Source organism: Trichoderma breve, chromosome 1 (assembly GCF_028502605.1).
Source record: "Trichoderma breve strain T069 chromosome 1, whole genome shotgun sequence".
Classification (NCBI taxonomy): Eukaryota; Fungi; Ascomycota; class Sordariomycetes; order Hypocreales; family Hypocreaceae; genus Trichoderma; species Trichoderma breve.
Window position 1 is genome coordinate 6,418,007 of NC_079232.1, and position 18,057 is coordinate 6,436,063.

Consider the following 18,057-nt stretch of genomic DNA (forward strand, 5'->3'; position numbering starts at 1 on the left):
CCTGCCACTGCTCGAGTGGACGACGCAAAATGCGTATATATATAGTACTCAGCATGCTCGCCACCATACCTTGATGCGATGCCTAGCTCTTGTCGAACAAGAGAACAAAGAAAACAAAAGATAAAGAATAAAATCATCATCCGTTCAAAAGCAAAAGGAGCTTGAAACGGGTCAGCAAATCAGCGCTAGATCCATCCTCCTGAGAACCATTTTTTCCATGTATTTGAATCCCTCTTCCCCCCTAGTGTTGCGGGTTGCCCCTCGCCCAATATGAAAGCCGTTTCACAAAGAAAAAAAAAAGTCCTAGACTCCGGTGAATAACCATCCGTTTACGACGCCGACATGATCGGCCGGTTCTTTTTTGTCTTGTTTTTGTAAGCTTGTGCTTTTGCTCGCTGGGTGGCAGCCTCAATCGCTTCGGCCTTGGCTGAGAGGTCCTTCCACTTGCGCCAACCTTCAAAGTCGATGAGTGCCTGCATACAGCCCCATTCCATCACCTTACGCTCCAGCCAGACAAAGTTGACAGGCTTTGCAAAACTAAGTCAGCGTCATGTTCTTTTACGGAGCATCAATCATGCGTGGGTGTGTAGTTAAATCAGGTTACATACCTTTGTCAGAAAGTCGTTGCAGCCCGAGGCAAGAGCCTCGTGTCGGTCGCTCTGGAGAGAGCTGGCCGTGAGGGCAACGATGATAACGGGGCTCTTGAACTGGCCAATGCCCTCGAGGCGATCTTGCTCAGTGAGCTCTTCGGCCTGTGTGGTCTCGGGAATACCGGTGGGTGCGGTAGAGAAGACACCAATGTTATTGATCCTTTCCAGCCGGCGAATCTCTCTCGTGGCCTCCAGTCCGTTCATACCAGGTAGCTGAATGTCCATGAGGACCAAGTGAAAGCCACCGTTTCTCCATTTCTTGACGGCATCTCGGCCGTTCATGGCCGTTGACCATCGGACCTTGAGACGCTTAACAAAGGCCTCGAGCAGTTTCAGGTTGATTGGGTTATCTTCAACAATGAGTACGTTGATCGGAGGCACAGTGGCAGTAAGAATGGATGGAGAGGGGGTGTGGTGGTACTCCTGCTGTTGCTGCTGTTGCTGCGAGCTCCTCTTGCTCTTCTTGGGTCGTGAGCTGGGCAAGCGAGGAGACGACAGCCGCTGGGGAGGAGGAGTGCCCATGCGAGCTGACGACGTCATTTCATGGCCCGGTGACTTGGCCATGGAGCCTGAATGCGTCACAATGTGCTCTGATGAGCTCGAGTGGGTTCGCGAATGTGAGTGCCGCGAGCGATAATGCGGTGCACCATGAGCATTGGCAGCAGTCGAAGTCGTCGAGTTTGGCATGGCGCTGCTTCCGCCGCCACCTCCAGCACCACTACCTCCTCCGTTATGCAGGTTTGGCGAAGGCGTATGAGTTCTCCCAGTCCGCGAATAGTCTTGGCGGTCGTGACGCTGATCACGGTCCCTGTGCCCGCGGGGTCTGTTGCCGCCGGGAGAAGGAAGGGGAGGAATGGGAGGAAGGTGGCCCGAGCTGATGACGGTCATAGAATGGGGCAAGGCCCCGTTGGCTTGCGCGGGAACAGACATGGCAAGGCGAGGCGACGACGTGTTTCCACCTACCGGGGGGAAGTAGCCTTCGCCCGTCTCAGATGGGCGCCCATCATCGCCGCCATAGTAGGCAGCCGACGCAGAGCCGGAATGGGGAAGAGGAACGCGCGGAGACGGCTTGGGCGTCGTCGAGGTCCGGGGAATTTCAATGACGAGAGCGTCCTTGACGGTCTGGCCTGAGGGGTAGTATGCGTTGAGGGTTTTGACCATGTCTTCCTCGGGGCCCAGGGTTCGACTGCGTTGGTTGTTTTGCGTCTCCTCGCCGGCCTGGATGCGAAGAGTGAGGTCGGGTGAATCGAAAGTCTTGCCCAACGAGTTGCCATACTTGCGCAAAATCTCGTCGCGCACATCGTCAACAAGGTCGCCGGGGCGGATGCGAATTTGGGTGGCGGACGCCTTGGGTCTCATGACCCAAATCTTGGTTGGAATTTGTTCAGCCATGCTGCTGGCATCGAATTCGCCGAGGTCTGCAATGTCGTCTATCGAAGATGAGTATCCGATCAAGTCGTCGTGGCGATGAGCGATGATGGATGGTGCAGTGGGAATTGTCGAGGAAGAAAGAGGAGCAGGGCCAAGGTGTTTGGAAGAGGTCACGGAAACGGCAGGAGGGGCTTCGGCGCCTGGGGTTCCGATGGCGTTGGGCGAGGCAGTCGCGATGAGTGCGTCGCGGCTGCTGCTGTTGGCGGATGCAGACTTGTCGGCCGACTCGTCAAAAGTGACGGTTTGGTTTGGGTCGCGGCTGGCTCGACGAGGCGGCGCGGGCGGGCGCGTGGACGTGCGGGCGGCGGCAGACGAGTCTTGGGAGGAATTCGGGGCGGCACTAGACAGCACGGACGTTGGCGACGACTTGGTCAATGGAAGGCCGGCTTCAGCTTCGGCTTCGGCTGCAGCTTCGACTCGAGCAAGAGGAGAAGCAGGCGGCGGGTTAATTGGCAGAAGTGACGCGGAAGTAAGATTCAGCGGGCCATGGCCGGCGCCGGGTGTGGGCGGAGCGTCGATGCCGCGGCCGGTGGCAGCGACGTGCTCAGCAGCTGCCGGCGAGGCGGAGGGGGCCTGTTGCTGGGACTGAGACGAGGACTGCGGGTACGTGGATCGCGGTTGCGATTGCGAGGGCGAAGGCGATTGCGACTCGTCCTCGTCGATGCTGTCGAGGCTGGGCAGGCTGGGAATGCTAGGCAAGATGCTTGGGCCGGGCGTCGGGGGGGCGAGAGGAGGAAAAGTCAGCAGCGCCGAAGGAGTTGGCAAAGGAGGAGATGGAAGCGAAAACGGTGGCGCTGGCTGGCGTGGGCGTTTCTGCACCTGTCTCTGCTGCTGTTTCTGATTCTGCTGCAGATCGCCGCCAGGAATGGGGCCGCCAGCAGAAACGACAGCGCCGCCTGTGCCTGTGCTTGTTGTACCTGTACCGCCAGCGTCGGCGGCAGTAATACGAGGACTAGCACTAGCAGCGTCCGTGGTGCCAGCAATAGTTCCCTGGTCGCTGTTAATAACCGCCATACCTTGTCCGTCGAGCTGGCTCTGGTCCGTCTCGTAGCGGCTCGCTTCTTCACTGTTTAGGCTTCGGCGCGGACTCTGACCCTGAACGCGGGTCCCTGCCGAGGCCGGGAGCTGGTGCGGGCGCTGTGGTTGCCGTTGGTCTAGCGCTGGTAGTGCCTGTACCATCAGCTCTCCTGTCAGGGCCTGGCGCTGGAGATTGCTCATGGCAGCGGGGGAAGCGGGATCAGAAGCAGAATCAAACGTAGCAGCAGCTGCTGCCTCCGTGTCGACGCCTTGATGCTGATGTTGGTCGTAGTCTTGATCGTCGTTGGCCCCCTTTTCCTCTCCAATACTGTCGAAATAGCCCTGGGCATGCTTGGACAGCTGCGGTGTGGTAGCTTCTGTTGGCGCCACAGGTATCTGGGATGTTGGTGATACCGGCGAGACTGGCGACAGATGGAAAGCCGCGCTGTCAGGGACGCTTCTTCGCTTCTCAGCGTCCGCAGCCTGCTTGGGCTTCTGCCACATCCTCCAATGCTGCCTCGTGCGCTGCTGCTCAGCGTCGTTGCTTGTCAGGGCGGAGTCACCAGCTTCGCTGTTATCGTCACCGCCGCCGCAGCCTCCTATTCCTACTTCTCCGTCTTCCGTCATCAGCTCCAGAGACAGCGTCAGTGTCTGGGATGAGGGCTCACGTGGGAATGGGAACGAGGGCCTCCTCTGGCTGATGATGCCGGGCGTCGTGGGCGGCGACGAAGAGTCACCACCCTCATCACCTGGAACTGACACCTCGGACTGGCGCCGTCGCCGCCTGAACAGCGTTGCCTTGAGCTTGTTAGCGATGTCCGGCGCCATCCTCCTTCAGCCTCGTTTGCTGCCCTGAAGCAGAAGCGGGAGCGGCAGCAGGATCAGGCGCAACCAAGAGGCGTGCCATGCAAGACAGACAAGGGGGATTGAAAATGAGGCTGATGGGGGGCGGAGATTAGAGAGTCGGGATCTGATGAGTCCTGGAGATTATCCGAGAGATAGAGACGGCAAGGGACCTGATGGGCTGAGGAGAAGAAGACGACGACGGGATTGCTAGAACCGAGAAGATATTAAGTGGAAGGCCGACAGGCCAGTGGACAGGTAAAGAAAGGAAAAAAGAACGAATGCCAAAGAGAGACAAAATCAGTGGGCGAAGTGGGAAGAGGGAAAGAAAAGAGGAAGAAGCTTCCGAAGTCGAGAGAAAGTGAGAGAAGGAGAATCGAGATGGAGGAGAGTGAAAAACCGCCGACCCTTAGGGCATCACGACCGCGCATGCAGCTCGCATGATCAGTCGTATTTTGGCGCTTGGACTCGTTGCTCCTGCTCTCGCGTGGTTGTTTGGGGTTGAGGGAGGCGAGGCGAGGCGAGCAGATGAATCGGTTTCTTATGCGAGTGATGGGCTCCAGTCAGTGGAAGGAAGGTACCTGTGCGGGAGTACTGTACTGCTGGACGGACGTTGACGAGGCCTCGCCTTGCTTTTGGGTCTTGCTCTGCCTTGCCTTGCCAGAGCGCAAGTCGAGCCAAACGGAACCAAGCCAAATGGGCTGCAGCCTCTTGGGTCCAGTCCACTGCAAGCACAGGTACCGGTACCTACGGGGCACTGACAGGGGACTGCAGTTAATGCTGGCATGGATGGGATGGGATGGATGGATGGATATGCGAAATCCAGGCCAGGCAGGGTAGCCCGCAGGTGTGATTGATACCCGTTTGTGCGGGCATGTAGCATTGACGAGTGCAAGTGCATTCAATAATACTCAATTGTACATTGTCGTGGTGTTCAAATGCATCCATGGGTTGATCAATACAACCGCTATTCACCTGGATGGAGGGACCGCCGTGGCCCGGGCAAATTTGTCCTCATCCTTGTAGGGGAGGGCCGTCACCTTGACTCGCATCAAATAGTATGGAGCGACCCTTTTTTTTTCTCGATCCCCCAAGCCCAAGCTCCTCTCACCCATGCTCCAGGCCATGTTCGCGAGATGTGCTCAAGCTAGCACCGTCTCTGATGCTCCGCAGTAGCAGCATTAGTAGCATCGTGCTCCCTACTCGGTGCATGTGCCTGTACTGAACTTGTACGAGAGCACAATGAAAGTGCCTTCTGTGGTAGCCTGTAAATAAACGAATTGGGCGGGCGAGAATGACGAGTCGGTGATCAATGGACGTCCCCATTCCGGACCGTTCTGCCAGCTCTGTTCAGTTCGCCATGCAGTCTGAGCATCCTTTGATGCTAGCTCAGGTGGCCACTCCTTTATCGACAGCCGCTGAGGCTACCGTCCAGCACAAAGCTACAGGGGGGTGAGGGTCCAGATGAGAACCTGGAAGGGGAGAACAGTTGAGGCTGCCGGAGGGTCTCTGATAGGCGTCCTAAGCGGATGCACCGGGGGCAATCATCCGCCTGCAAACCAAAAGCAGCCAGGGATTTGGGCGAGAAAGAGGGGAGCTCCGGATGGTGGCGCTGCACCAGCAATCTAGTGCTGGCTGTGGCGGCTGGTCTGGTTAACGCTCCAGTTTCCACAATCCATGTCCGCCAAACATCTGGTTTCGCGCATGAAACGTGGAATCTCGATTCTAGGTTGATGTTCGATGTCCAGGTTAATGTTCGATGTCCGGGCTGATGTTTTGTTTTCCATCTTGTTTTCATTAGGTTGGCTTTTTTCTTTTCATGGGTCCCCCATGCCACATGGGTCGTAGGGATTAGTACGACGGGAGTACAGGCGTCTAATCGTCTCTGGGTTGTTCAGTACTCGTACTAAGAGTTTCAAATTGGTAGCTTGTTTATGCATCGAATCATCCAAGCACAAGCAAGCATCCTCACGATGCCCGAGTCTTTGGTGAAACAGCCATGCACGTGTTGTGTTACTCCGCAGAGAGACCTGGAGGAATCGAAAGGCAGACCAGACAAACGAAGAAGAAAATCGGGCCATTCTCTTACCAGTGCGCTGTGTTGCTGCTGGAAGTTCCGCCCGTCTGTACAGACTACAGGCATGATAGGTATACGAGAGAGGGGGGGCGCTCTATTTGCCGCTTCGTGATGGACGCCAATTCGTCGAGCCCTGTCGAGTATGTGGTTGCAACGCAGCCAACCCGCCCCGTAAGTGCTGCTCTGTTGCATGAAGCGTGCGCGCAAGAGGCTCAACAAGGAAGTGCCAGACATGCACAGCAGCCGGCTATCACCTAGGGATCAGCTTTAGGGGGGGCCATCATAGATCCTGCGTGTAAAGCCATCCATCTCTAGACAGCTCCCCCCCCCCCCCCCCTCACATGTGAATTGGCTGTGCGTGTCACGACAGGCGCCACGGTTTGGCTCGAGCTGGGCGGGCGTTGGTGCACGCATGGGCTACTGCTGCAGCTATCGTACGAGAATACGGACTTGCGAGGTTGGCTTGTCCTGTTGCCATTTGACCAACTCACCAGCCGCGGCATTGAATCATCAAGTGCCAGACTCGAGGTCTTTCGTCTCGCCGCGTGTACGAAGCTGCATATCTCACAGCCCCCGAGCACAAGTGCGTGGACTCGCATACATATGCTTAGGCCTGTAACAGGGCAAACATTGAGCCCAGGCCGGCGAACAAAACCCGCACAGTCGCTGACATATCAGCAAACAAGTGGCAGGTGGATGACAATGTGATGCATCACAAACATAGAAGTGTTCGGTCAGCCACAAGTCTCAATGTGATGCACTTTGACTGCAACTTCTGAAGATTTGCTTGTACCGGTACCCCGTCAAGCTTCAATGTTGCCACCGTTGAGGGCACATGTGCTCGCTTAGGCCGATCACCGTTTGCAACGTCAAATATTATTGCATCCATGCTCATCATGTTGTAAGCTGGGTTTGCACGTTAGCCATTCTTCTTTCCCTTCTCCTTTATTTTCCCCTCCTTCCCTATCTTTGTTATTCTTGATATTCTCCTCCTCTTACTTCGTCTTTTCCTCTGTTATCGTCGTTTTCGTCCGTCTCAGCTTGTTCAAAGGCAATAGCTACCCTGTAGACAAGGAGTGAACTGAAGAGGGGAAGAAATGTGCCAACTTAAATCTTGGCCATGGGAGAAGAGGGGCGAGATCATCTTGCCCGGGCGGCTGTCAAGTCGGAATAGAGTGTGTCTAGGCTAGGCGCCAGCAGGGTGCTCATCTCCACTGTAGCTCCTTCGTGGGACTAGCTAGCAACGCAACTAGCTGCGAAGCTACAGTGCTCGATGCTGGATATAAGCACAAGAACTGTGAGTCCAGCATGGACATGGATCCTCCTTTGTTTCTCCGGCAGTGAATTGAAGCTGCTCCCTGCATCCGGCCACTGAGAAATGATTACCTAGTATCAAATACCTTGGACATGTGTAGCCGTAGCACCAAATACTCGTGCAGGTGCAGTGCAGTAATGGTTCTGGGCTGGTACTGGTACTGGCGCTCTGGACTTCCGGCGTGTCATTCGCCCCCCAAAAACCCCCCAGATCCTGCACGAGCTGAGCTGCCCCAGGGATCGGGCCTTGATTGATGGAGGTGAATTCGAGAGCTGGCGAGAAAAGCGGAGCCCCGTGCAATAATTCCGTGGCCCCCACCCGAGCTCTTCTTGTACCTGCATTGCATGGGAATTGCCAGCACACAAGCTCTCCAACCTGCTCACGGCCCAGCTTGTCTCGCCGTGCTATGAGTTGTCTCCTCTGTCTTGTATCCAACGAACCTGGTCCTGGAAGGCTGCAGCCTCACTGCCTTACATTCTCGTACGCCGCCAGCCAGTGCTAGCATCCGCATCTCCCGTGGCTTGTCGCGGTGCAGCAAGCCCCCGTCTGTCCTTGGTCACAGAGCGCCATCATCATGCCAGCGTCGTTGTCACCAAGCCCTCAGTCCTCTCAGTCATCCCTGATGGAGGCCATTCCAGATGACAAGGGTCCTGATTTGACCCTGGATAGGCCTTTGCCCCGACGCCCCAGGACGCCCGCTAAGCTCCTGCGCCTTGGGGTGCGGAATCGCCGCCACGAGTACCTGGCGAAAAACCCATCGTATTTTGACAATCTGGAACATGAACTTGCTGGTATGATATCGCATCTCATTTTTTTGATCTCTCTCCTATTGTCGGCTGATGGGTCATGTCGACGATCCTGTAGCCTCGAGAGAGAGCTCACCATCCCTTTCCAAACCTGACTTGACCTTGAAACCAACCATTGCGGTGTCGTGTAGATCCTGTCCTGTATGAGCGTCTTGTCAAGAGATTCCAGACTCCAACCGAACGAGAGGCAGAAGGAAAAGCCAAGGGCTATAGTCGCACTCTCGAAGCAGATCTCGTTAGAGGCGAGACAAATCTCTCAAACCTCTATCCAGAACGAGAGCAGGGTAGCCGAACACCACAAGATTCAAAAGTGCTAGGCGACGGAGGCGCGGGCACCAATGCATGGGACGCCGACGCAGAGGACAAGGAACACGGCAAACAGCTTTGGCATGCGTACCTCGAAGTCCGCTTTGTGGAGGGACTAGATGAAGACTTTGATTATGAAAAGGTTGATGACAATTATAAATACGACACCATGGCGATTCAGGACGCTGAGGATGCTTGGTTCGATGACGAAGAGCCCAGCTGGGTAGATGGGGAAACGCAGTTTCCCGTTCGGTTAGGAGAGACGGGTATCCAAGATTTTTGAATCTCATTGGTAGAAGCTCTCGAGGTCTTGAACCTTTTCATTCTATAGGGTGTCTCGGCTGACGGCTGGGAAAAGTGGACAGCCCTCTGAGTTGCCGAGTATATGGCATTGCCGGGCATGGTATCGCAGAGGACAAGGCTTCCGCAAGCATCTGGCCATCGCTAGTGAGGGTCTATGTCATGAAGATTGCTTGATAAACCTTCGTGTCTGTGAAATACCGATCCATAGAATTTGTCTCCGTAAAAGTCTGTCTTCGTACCCAACGGACAAGCTTTACGCTCCGGCTCGGTCCGCTTTGCCCAATAAGGCACACATGGCATGGTGCCGACATGTTCATGTGCTTGCAAGATAATCATAGTCGCACTTGTTCAGTATCCACAGCACCGTTCCTATAAGTTGCAATCGCTTGTAAGCTGTTGACAGCAAGAAGATCGCAACATATGACGTAAAGGAAATGTAGAGGCCGAATAATCGCGGTGAATACAGTAGTACTCCGTAATAGCAAAGGCCTTGTTTGACCTGCCTGATTGAGAAAGGTAATATTCTCCACACGACACTGAGCAGATGTTTGTTTCGCTCGCCCAGAGACCAGAATGCTGCCATTTTCAAGATAGAAAACGACGAGAATGCAGAGCTTGAATTTGTAGTTCAAACATCGGCAAAGCTGTCATCTTCATTCGTCTAGCCTGCGCTAACGAAGCGATCAACACCCACGATCTGCCTAAGCTGAGAGCATGAGATGCTGTGATTCTTGATAATAGCCGCATCGTATTGCAGTGTGATGGTGGAGCAGCTGCCTTTAGTTTGCACACTAGATGATAATACAAAGTGATTAGCGCGTATACCTCCCATATCCGTCAGAAACAAACCTACAGCTCACTCAAGTATAGTCGAATGTCGGGTATCGAGATCGAGTGGGTTTCTGACAATGGCTTGCCCCTAACAGGAGCACCGGAGTGAGTTTTCTTCTGAATTGAATGTTATATCATGGCTCTTGTCCTCGACACATCCAAACCATTCAATGCCCCTACAATCGCAAGTTGCGAAAGAGCAGACGTCCACCAGGCTCCCAACTCGCATCGGTGTATTGTCAGCATGTCTGCCCGCATAAACTCCCACGTTAGCAGGCCTACAAACAGGAATTATCCCCTGTTTGACACCGGTAGTCAAAGATTCTCCCGCAGCTATGGGTCGTTATGCCATCCGTCGGCGAATAGGACTTTAGCCGACACTGTTTCAACTTGGAAGAGACAGGCAAGTGGTACTGCCCCAACTCCGAAGCAGAGCTCGAATGCGGGGTTCAAATGGTAATCACGAAACGAATCGTGTGGTAAACTTCATCGCAATGTCATATTTTCGAGGATCTCTTGGCAGGGGCTGTAAGCCCTTTGCCGTCAGCATCGATCGATGTTCTGTCCCGACGGGATTATCAACCCGCGTCTTCCGGTATGGCGGAATATTCACGTATAAGTATGGCCCAGAGAAGCAATGGGAATTGCAATCCAAAGTGTCGAGAAGCAAGATTGACTAGACGCGGTCGGAGGAGTTACTTGTCAATATGCGTATATCCTTCAAGTTGGCTTGCACCTTATTGTGCTCTGGGGCTGCTGTGAACGCACAGTCGCCAACAGTAAACTTGGGATATGCGACCTATCAAGGTACGACATCTGGTGGGATCAATAGGTTTCTGGGTATGAGGTATGCCGCAGCTCCGACAGGAAATTTGAGATGGAAAGCGCCCACGGCTCCTCCTATAGTGTCTGGAGTCCAACAGGCTACACAGGTATGTTTCTCAATCCAACATCTCTCCCTCCCCCGTCACTGACATTCTTTCTTTGTCGTCGTGCTTAGTTTGGGAATGTTTGTATGGCCACCAATGCCGGGCCATCGCCGCAGGGCCAGAGCGAAGATTGTCTCTTTGTCAATGTTTGGGCACCTTCAAGTGCTGGCCCCAACTCTAAGCTCCCCGTGTGGGTTTTCATTCAAGGTGGAGGGTTCGAAAGCTTGGCTTCTGCTGGAACAGACGGCAGTGGAGCGGTAGCCAACTCGGGAAACAACATTGTCTTGGTGACTCTCAATTATCGAGTGGGAATCTTTGGTTTCCTTGCCAGTTCGCAGATCCAGGCCAATGGAGTAGCGAATGCCGGCCTATATGACCAGCAAGCTGCCCTGCAATGGGTACAACAGCACATTGCTCAGTTTGGTGGTGACCCGGCTCATGTTATCATCCATGGACAGAGTGCTGGTGCAGAGGCAGCGTCATTGCAACTTCTCTCCTTTGGTGGTAAAAACCAAGGCCTTTTCGTCGGGGCCATGTTTGAATCTCTCCCTGAAATCACCCAGCCAAAGGTGTCAGAGATTCAATTCCAGTACGATGCTCTCGTTAGCAACGCGGGATGCAGCTCCAGCTCTGATCCACTCTCTTGTCTTCGTGGCCTCAGTACTACAGCCTTGCAGCGGTTCAACGTACCCATCGTCTATCCTGGCCGGCCAAATGCTCCGAATTACCCGTATGTACCATGCGTTGACGGTGTATTCTTGCAAACCGGTGCATACGAAGCATTCCAAGCTGGGAAGTTCGTCAAGGTTCCCATGTTTTTCGGAAGCGTCACAGATGAAGGGACGACCTTGGGTGCCCCCAACGCGGCATCGTCCAGCGATATTCAGACTTTCTTCCAGAACAATTATCCTCGCTTGTCAAGCCAGAATACGTCTGCGATCATTCAGCAGTATCCTCAGAATATAGAGCCCCCATTCAACAACCACGCGGCCTGGTTTCCAGCCGCCGAGCTCGCGTACGGAGACGTGCTCGTCACTTGCCACGGACTCAACTTTGGGAAATATTTCATACAGGCTGGGCAACCAATCTGGACATACCGCTTCAATGTCTTGACTCAGAGTAACATTGCAAGCGGAGTCGGTGTCCCTCACGGGTTTGATCTTGGTGCAGTTTTTGGAGGTGGCTACGACAACTCCGATCAGACCAACGTGGCTCGTTTGCAAGGATACTACATATCCTTCGTCCGGTCGCTAAACCCAAACACATTTGCGTTTTCTGGTTCAACATCATGGCCGCAGTGGAACGGACAGGCAGGAGGACAGAGGCTTGTGATCAACAACAACAACACGGTAGTTGAATCTGTCCCGCAAGCTCAGATGAGTCGGTGTGCTTTTTGGGAGAGCTTGGCTGCACAGCTGGAGATTTAGTGGCCTTCGAATAGTGGTAGTAATAATGACAATTTTTGAGCCATCAGAAAGCTCTGGACGTTCGTGATTGACTTTGTGCGCAAGTGTTGTGATTTTTGGCGACGAGGAGGAGCATCGATGTGAGCTTTGAACGCTTTTTTCCTTCTCCAAATGTCAGCATATGTAGACACTGCAGGAATCCAAGAAATGTTGAGAGGGAAAGGGTGTTTACGTACTTGTTGCGTGAAGACACCTTTGACTCGGTCCGTGGAAGCTTGTGGGTTTGCTGAATGCCTCTCTCTCTCTCCATCTCTCCTTTTTTTCTTTCTTTTTTCCTTTTCCTTTTTTTTTTTCACCAAGTCCATTTCTTTTCCTTCCCGTCTCTGTTATCAAGATCATAGGCCTCCGGGATTGGCAAATACATAGGCACAGAGGAGTGCGCGAAAGACACAGAAGAGAGCGTCAAAGAAATGAGAATACAGTGCGTAGAAGACACGAAAAACAGTATGTGGAAGACATAGAAGTGTGCGTGGAAGAAGACAGAGAAGAGTTCGTGGAAGAAATACAGAAGAGTTCGTAAAAGGAAATATAGAAAAGTGCGTGGAAGAAGACACTGAAGAGTGCGTGAAATTCACAACAGAATATCTAGCGAATGAGTAAGCGTTTGTGGATTGTATAATGGGGTACAGTTTCTCTCACCTTCAACTCCAATCTGTCGAGGCTAAAGTCTCGGCCCAAGTTGGCAAAGAAGCTGGCAAGGCTGCACCATTGGAAATGTTGAAATTGTATGCTGACATGGCTCCGACGACGTCAGAGGCAGACATCGGCTAGATGTTTGACAATTGGAGCTGGTCAGAACATCAGTCGTCAGGAGTCCGGCGTTGTGCCAGTTACAGCACATCGCCTAGTGCCGACAGACTTCCTGGCGATATGCTGGATGATGGCCCGACCACATGTGTTTGTGGTGTGGCCGCAGGCTTTGACAGCTCTCTGGTGGATGCCAGATGCCATGTTGCCCCACCAGTGGAATTGTACGTCAGTGTATTGTAAGGCAAAGAAAATGATGATGCCTGAGATGGCGATACCGCAGGATCAGGCTGCTGAGAGAACAAAGTTGTACTGGGGAAACCCAGTTAGCTTGGAGAGCTGCCGAAGGGAGTTTGGGGGAAATCGCTTACCTTGGACCAAAAGGATACAAACCGAGTATCACAGCAGTAATGAAAGCTGAAATGAGCTGATAGCACGCAATCTGGTTGCAGAGTCACTCGTGGATATCTGCGGTGAGTTGTGAAGAGGAGTGTAGGACAACGCTGCAATGAAACTACACGTGTGGGAGGATTGCGTGGATGCAGAGATCGGTGTGGTACATGGGGGCCGAGTCTCTTTGCCGGCTGGCGATAGCATTGAAGCTTAGGCTGTTGATGAAAACAGCATGCCAAGAATATTCAAGGTTTCAGTGGAAAATGTAATCTAAGTTGAGAAAAATCAGTAGCTGACATCTCGCAGTTCCTCGAGGCAGAGCGCTCCATTGCAGAGATCATCTGGGGAAAAGGTAAATCATACATGACCTGTTTGTTTGTCAAACCACCTGCAGAAGAAAGGACTTCCAGGCGCCAAAGTCATGAACAAATGAGAAGATGCAAACACCTGTTGTCTTGTTGTCTGGTTGAAAAGGCGTGGTTAAATGAATGAAGGAAGTGGACGGATAGGAGATGGAAGAAAGAAATGAAAAGGCTTTGTTCCCTCCACGAAGTTGAAGTTGACTTACCCCGCACTATGCCTGCTACTTTATCGAGAGCTTTCGCGTTCGTGACGTTTTCTTGCTTGTTTTTGTAGAATAGGCGAGCTTCGTCGGGCAGTTGCAACTTAAAAGTCTCCAGTAACATGGCAAGAAGAAGTTGCACATTGGTTCAGAGGTGAAAAGCGTGATTTATTTTTTTCAGAACCGTTTGAATAGAAGGGCCTGGACTAAAGATACAAAGGAACCTGCAGAAATCGTCTGCAGAAAGAATTGATGGTGCTGGTACCCAGAGTCACAGCAGGCCACCATTATCAGCTGCCTGTGCATCTAGAATGCGGTGCTGCAGCGAGAATCATCTTCATTGGCCAAATTTCTCTTCTCCCTCTTCTACCTCTTTTGAATGTTCCTCCGAGTATTGCAAGTAATTACATATACTCGGCAAATAGTGAGTCGTAATCATAGTCCGGGAGCTTCTTTTTATACTTGAGCTGATCAACGTCCTCTGGGCCAGAAACCGTTATTCGACACCCTCTGATATCTCTATTGGCAAGAATGGTCTCATAGACATGGGCAAATTCGGAGGATTTCATCCGATTATCCCCTCCTTCCTCCTCGACGACCGAATCATAGTCGACGCGATAGCCCAGATACACCTCATTGAAGCGAACATTGGTCTTGAGGTTCTCTAGACAGGCTACGCTTGCCAAGGAGAAAAGAGCGCCTTGCGATATAGCTGTGACGCCAGCAAAACCCAAGTCGCCCAGTGATCCTGTTACGAGCGTCCAGGTGGCGTCAGGATATCCTTGATCGATCAAGTACGGAATGGTAGCTCGATAGGCCACTGCGTCTACGAATCAGTGCGAACGTTTCGTTTCTGGGAAGGGGATCCTGATTACAAAAGTTTCCCTCCAAGTTGATGCTCATGATATCGCGGAAGGCGGACATTTGAAGATTTTGTGTGGGATGTGTGGTCTCCATCTTGCCGACTACCTTGCCGCATTGACAAATTAGAAAGATGTACGGGAGGATATCGAGGAGGTTGATTTCTGTACCCACCGGCAGAAAAGACGTGTTGGAAATCTGGGAGTTCACCGGCTTTGACTCTGTCAACCACTTTTTGAACGCTGCTCTCATCTGTTGCCTGAGCCTCAACGAAGGTGATTCCATCCTTTGTCCCAACGTGTTGTACAATTTTCTGTTCTGCAGCACTGTTTCGGACTATGGCGAGCACTCGGCGCCCGCTTCGCAAAGCAGCTATTATGACAGAAACCCCTATGTTGCCAGAAGCTCCGACTACGAGTACAGTTTCCATTGAGTTTCTCTGGAGATGCACGGATGTTTAATCATAGTTGGGGGCTTGCAACCCGACAGTTGCAATTCAGTTTGCCAGAAGCTGAGCTATCATCTGGAGCTGGGCTGCTTTTATATCTTGGCCGTGGGTGGTGTCAACTTAAATGACGTTATGCAACGCAACAGTATTCTTCATCTCATTGCCAGCTGAGATGGTGGAACAGGGTCGAGAATCTAATATGCACTATGTACCCGCCGATCCAATGGGAAACTCTAATTTTTCCCTCTGAATCTATACAACCATCAAATCTGAGATCTAGACTATGAGTTCATCAGCATTTTTGCAGTGCTTTTGGCGCTGTTGAATTAGTGCTATTCGACATCCGCTTCTGGAAGATGGGTTGAGCAAGCCATCGTTAAAACTTACAGGACTGGCTGCAGGTTATCATCCAGATCTTCAACACGCCAAAGTCTTCAGCCTGATGGATCTTCTCATCGCTTGATGTCTATACGGGCTTCGTGAAAGAATAATTCAAAGTTGCTGTGAACATCTGCCATCTTGGAGCTAGACACTTGGCATTGTGTCAAGTCGTCGTGATGAAACGCCCAGCATGAATTCTCAACAACCGGCTCAAACTCTATTTCACGCCGCGGATCCTTCGTGGCTCAAGCCGAATTACAAATGCTCTAGAGCTCCGAGGAGATCGACAAAATATTCGGTACTTGCTACTTGGGATAGACTTTGGAGAGAATATGTCCTGGGCCCCTTGATCCAAGCTGTTTGTGTGTACTCCAGAAGTTACTGAGGCACGAAATTACATGGCGTTGGATCGAGACAATAGACAGCGTGATGAAACGCCATACGCGGGGTAATGGAACGTGTCAAGCAGTCAAACCCATCTCCCTCTGCCAGATATGCTGCTACGTAACTCATTTTTATCTCTGCCTCCCGCAAGGATTGGTTCCAATGGCTATGCAAACAGCTATCCAGATCAAAGGCCCTGGCAAGGTCCAAATTGTCAAGGATACTCCCATGCCCAAACTCCGTGACGACTACATCATCGTCAAAACAGCAGCTGTTGCATTAAATCCGACCGATTGGAAACAAATCGATTACCTACCTAGCCCTGGAGCGATTGTGGGCTGCGATTACAGTGGTGTCGTAGAGCGGGTTGGTCCTGCTGTCAAGCATGGGCCTCACGTTGGTGATAGAGTCATGGGAATGGTTCACGGCAGTGAGTGCTTGACTTTTCAGACAATGCCATCATATTTAATAACCAGTGTTCTATTTGCCATAGGCAACCACTCGAACCACCAAGATGGAGCGTTTGCAGAACATGTCGCTGCCAAAGGAGATTTACAGATAAAAATTCCCGATTTCATGACATTTGAAGAGGCTGCAACATTAGGCGCCGGTATTATTACCGTAGGCAAGAGCCTCTATGAGTCTTTGGAGCTGCCTCTACCTGATGATCCACCAATGCGGCCATTTCCTGTCTTGATATATGGAGGCAGCACTGCGACAGGCACCCTTGCAATTCAATTTGCTAAGCTGTGAGTGGACAACATCTAACTAAGATGCTGCACTCAGAGTGTGTGTTGTTAATCTTGTTCAGATCCGGCTTGGAAGTTGTCACAACTTGTTCTCCCAAAAACTTTCACCTTGTTCACAACCTCGGAGCAGACCATGTATATGACTACAACTCACCAAGCTGCGCCCCTTCTATCCGAAAAATTACCAAGAACCGACTTGCCCACGTATTTGACACCATCTCGACCCCCGAAACGGCAGAGATTTGTTGCAATGCCATCGGCAGCCAAGGTGGCAAGTATGCTGGTCTCAGTGGCCTAGAAGAGCTTCCGCGTGGGGATGTGACCAACCTTCATGTTATGGCTTACACGGCTTTTGGAGAAGCGTTCGACTTTGGAGATGAGAAAGTGCCTGCCAACCCCAATGGGTATGACTTCGCGGTTAAGTTTATGGGACTGGCTCAAGAGTTGCTATGGCAGGGCAGAATTAAGCCGCATCCCCAGAACGTGAGGACAGGAGGATGGAATGGTGTTTTGGATGGGCTGCAAGAGATGCGGGAGGGGAAAGTATCCGGAGAGAAGCTGGTGTACCCTGTTTAAGACGAAGGATGCATGCACCCAAGAAAGATCTAGGTTTCTCATGGCTGAACGCCTTTGCTTTTACCGTTGAGACCAGAGCCTGGGTTGGAATGAATCACCATAATATTGATCACCAAATTGAGGCATAGAGTGCAGGGGTCGAGAGTATTCGAGATAATCATACGCTCAAAGTAAGCAAAAAGAGGTATACGAGATCGCCGTTCAGTATTGTCTAGCTTGGAGCGTGACAATATGGACTGTAAGATGTAGGAAGCAGTCTGTTGGCTACACTGAGTTCCAACACTCCCAGCTGGATATCTCCGATATGCATCTTCTTACCCGACAGATTTCTTCACCTTTTACTGACTGACAATTTGCAATATTCATGATATTCTCTACAGTAAGGTCCCCTTTACAACTGTCCCGCAGGCCCAGCAGATGGCTCATGAATGATCAAGGAGGTGGAAGAAGACACAATCGCCAAGATATGAGCGCTATAATGGCAATAAGCGGGAATGTTTTGATCATCCGTGGGATTTTGTGTGCTTATCTCGATTATCCAACCCATACCTCCAAAGTGTCAAAGTCTTCTACAACTGACGTCGCTTGCCTGGCTTTATAATGCATCTTCCACTTCGCGGCTGAGTATCAGTGCATATCAAGTCATCCAATATGATTCATCAGTATATTGGAAAGTCTGGCTTGGGAAGTGGAGACGGTAGAAGATACAGTCTTGTCATCCTACGGAAAAGTTATGCCGAGCCGCTGGAAAAAACAATTTCTTTATTATCGTGCAACTTTTTGGAAGCTCTTGTGGATCTGTGACAAACAAGCTAACGCTCAATCTAGATAAAGTACCATGCCATCTTAAGAAGAAGACGATGACAAAGGAATCGATGCCGATTCCAGTGGATCTACCCCATGCTCACCATGTCGCCCGTGTTCTTGTGTGGTTGCGTAGAGTGGAGTATCTTGCCTGTCCAACCGCTCAAGAAGCTGCCTG

The 18,057-nt window shown here is 51.8% G+C and overlaps 5 protein-coding genes across 5 annotated transcripts; 3 read left to right on the plus strand and 2 right to left on the minus strand.

The window, feature by feature from the left end:
- Positions 1–329: 329 nt before the first annotated feature.
- T069G_01875 (response regulator receiver domain-containing protein) lies at positions 330–3,926 on the minus strand (the record flags this gene model as incomplete). The annotated part of the gene is made up of 2 exons (XM_056169085.1): positions 330–527; positions 609–3,926. The coding sequence occupies 2 exons, from the start codon at positions 3,924–3,926 to the stop codon at positions 330–332; spliced, it is 3,516 nt and encodes a 1,171-aa protein (XP_056034401.1).
- A 3,981-nt stretch (positions 3,927–7,907) lies between these two features.
- On the plus strand, positions 7,908–8,728 carry T069G_01876 (coiled-coil domain containing protein (DUF2052) domain-containing protein; the record flags this gene model as incomplete). Its single annotated transcript, XM_056169086.1, has 2 exons — positions 7,908–8,124; positions 8,271–8,728. 2 exons carry the CDS (start codon positions 7,908–7,910, stop codon positions 8,726–8,728), a joined length of 675 nt encoding a protein of 224 aa, XP_056034402.1.
- Positions 8,729–10,286: 1,558 nt separating this feature from the next.
- On the plus strand, positions 10,287–11,935 carry T069G_01877 (carboxylesterase family domain-containing protein; the record flags this gene model as incomplete). Its single annotated transcript, XM_056169087.1, has 2 exons — positions 10,287–10,511; positions 10,580–11,935. 2 exons carry the CDS (start codon positions 10,287–10,289, stop codon positions 11,933–11,935), a joined length of 1,581 nt encoding a protein of 526 aa, XP_056034403.1.
- Positions 11,936–14,080: 2,145 nt separating this feature from the next.
- T069G_01878 (short chain dehydrogenase domain-containing protein) lies at positions 14,081–14,967 on the minus strand (the record flags this gene model as incomplete). Its single annotated transcript, XM_056169088.1, has 3 exons — positions 14,081–14,496; positions 14,552–14,641; positions 14,712–14,967. The coding sequence occupies 3 exons, from the start codon at positions 14,965–14,967 to the stop codon at positions 14,081–14,083; spliced, it is 762 nt and encodes a 253-aa protein (XP_056034404.1).
- A 945-nt stretch (positions 14,968–15,912) lies between these two features.
- Positions 15,913–17,075, plus strand: T069G_01879 (zinc-binding dehydrogenase domain-containing protein; the record flags this gene model as incomplete). The annotated part of the gene is made up of 3 exons (XM_056169089.1): positions 15,913–16,180; positions 16,244–16,499; positions 16,562–17,075. The coding sequence occupies 3 exons, from the start codon at positions 15,913–15,915 to the stop codon at positions 17,073–17,075; spliced, it is 1,038 nt and encodes a 345-aa protein (XP_056034405.1).
- Between the last annotated feature and the right edge of the window lie 982 nt (positions 17,076–18,057).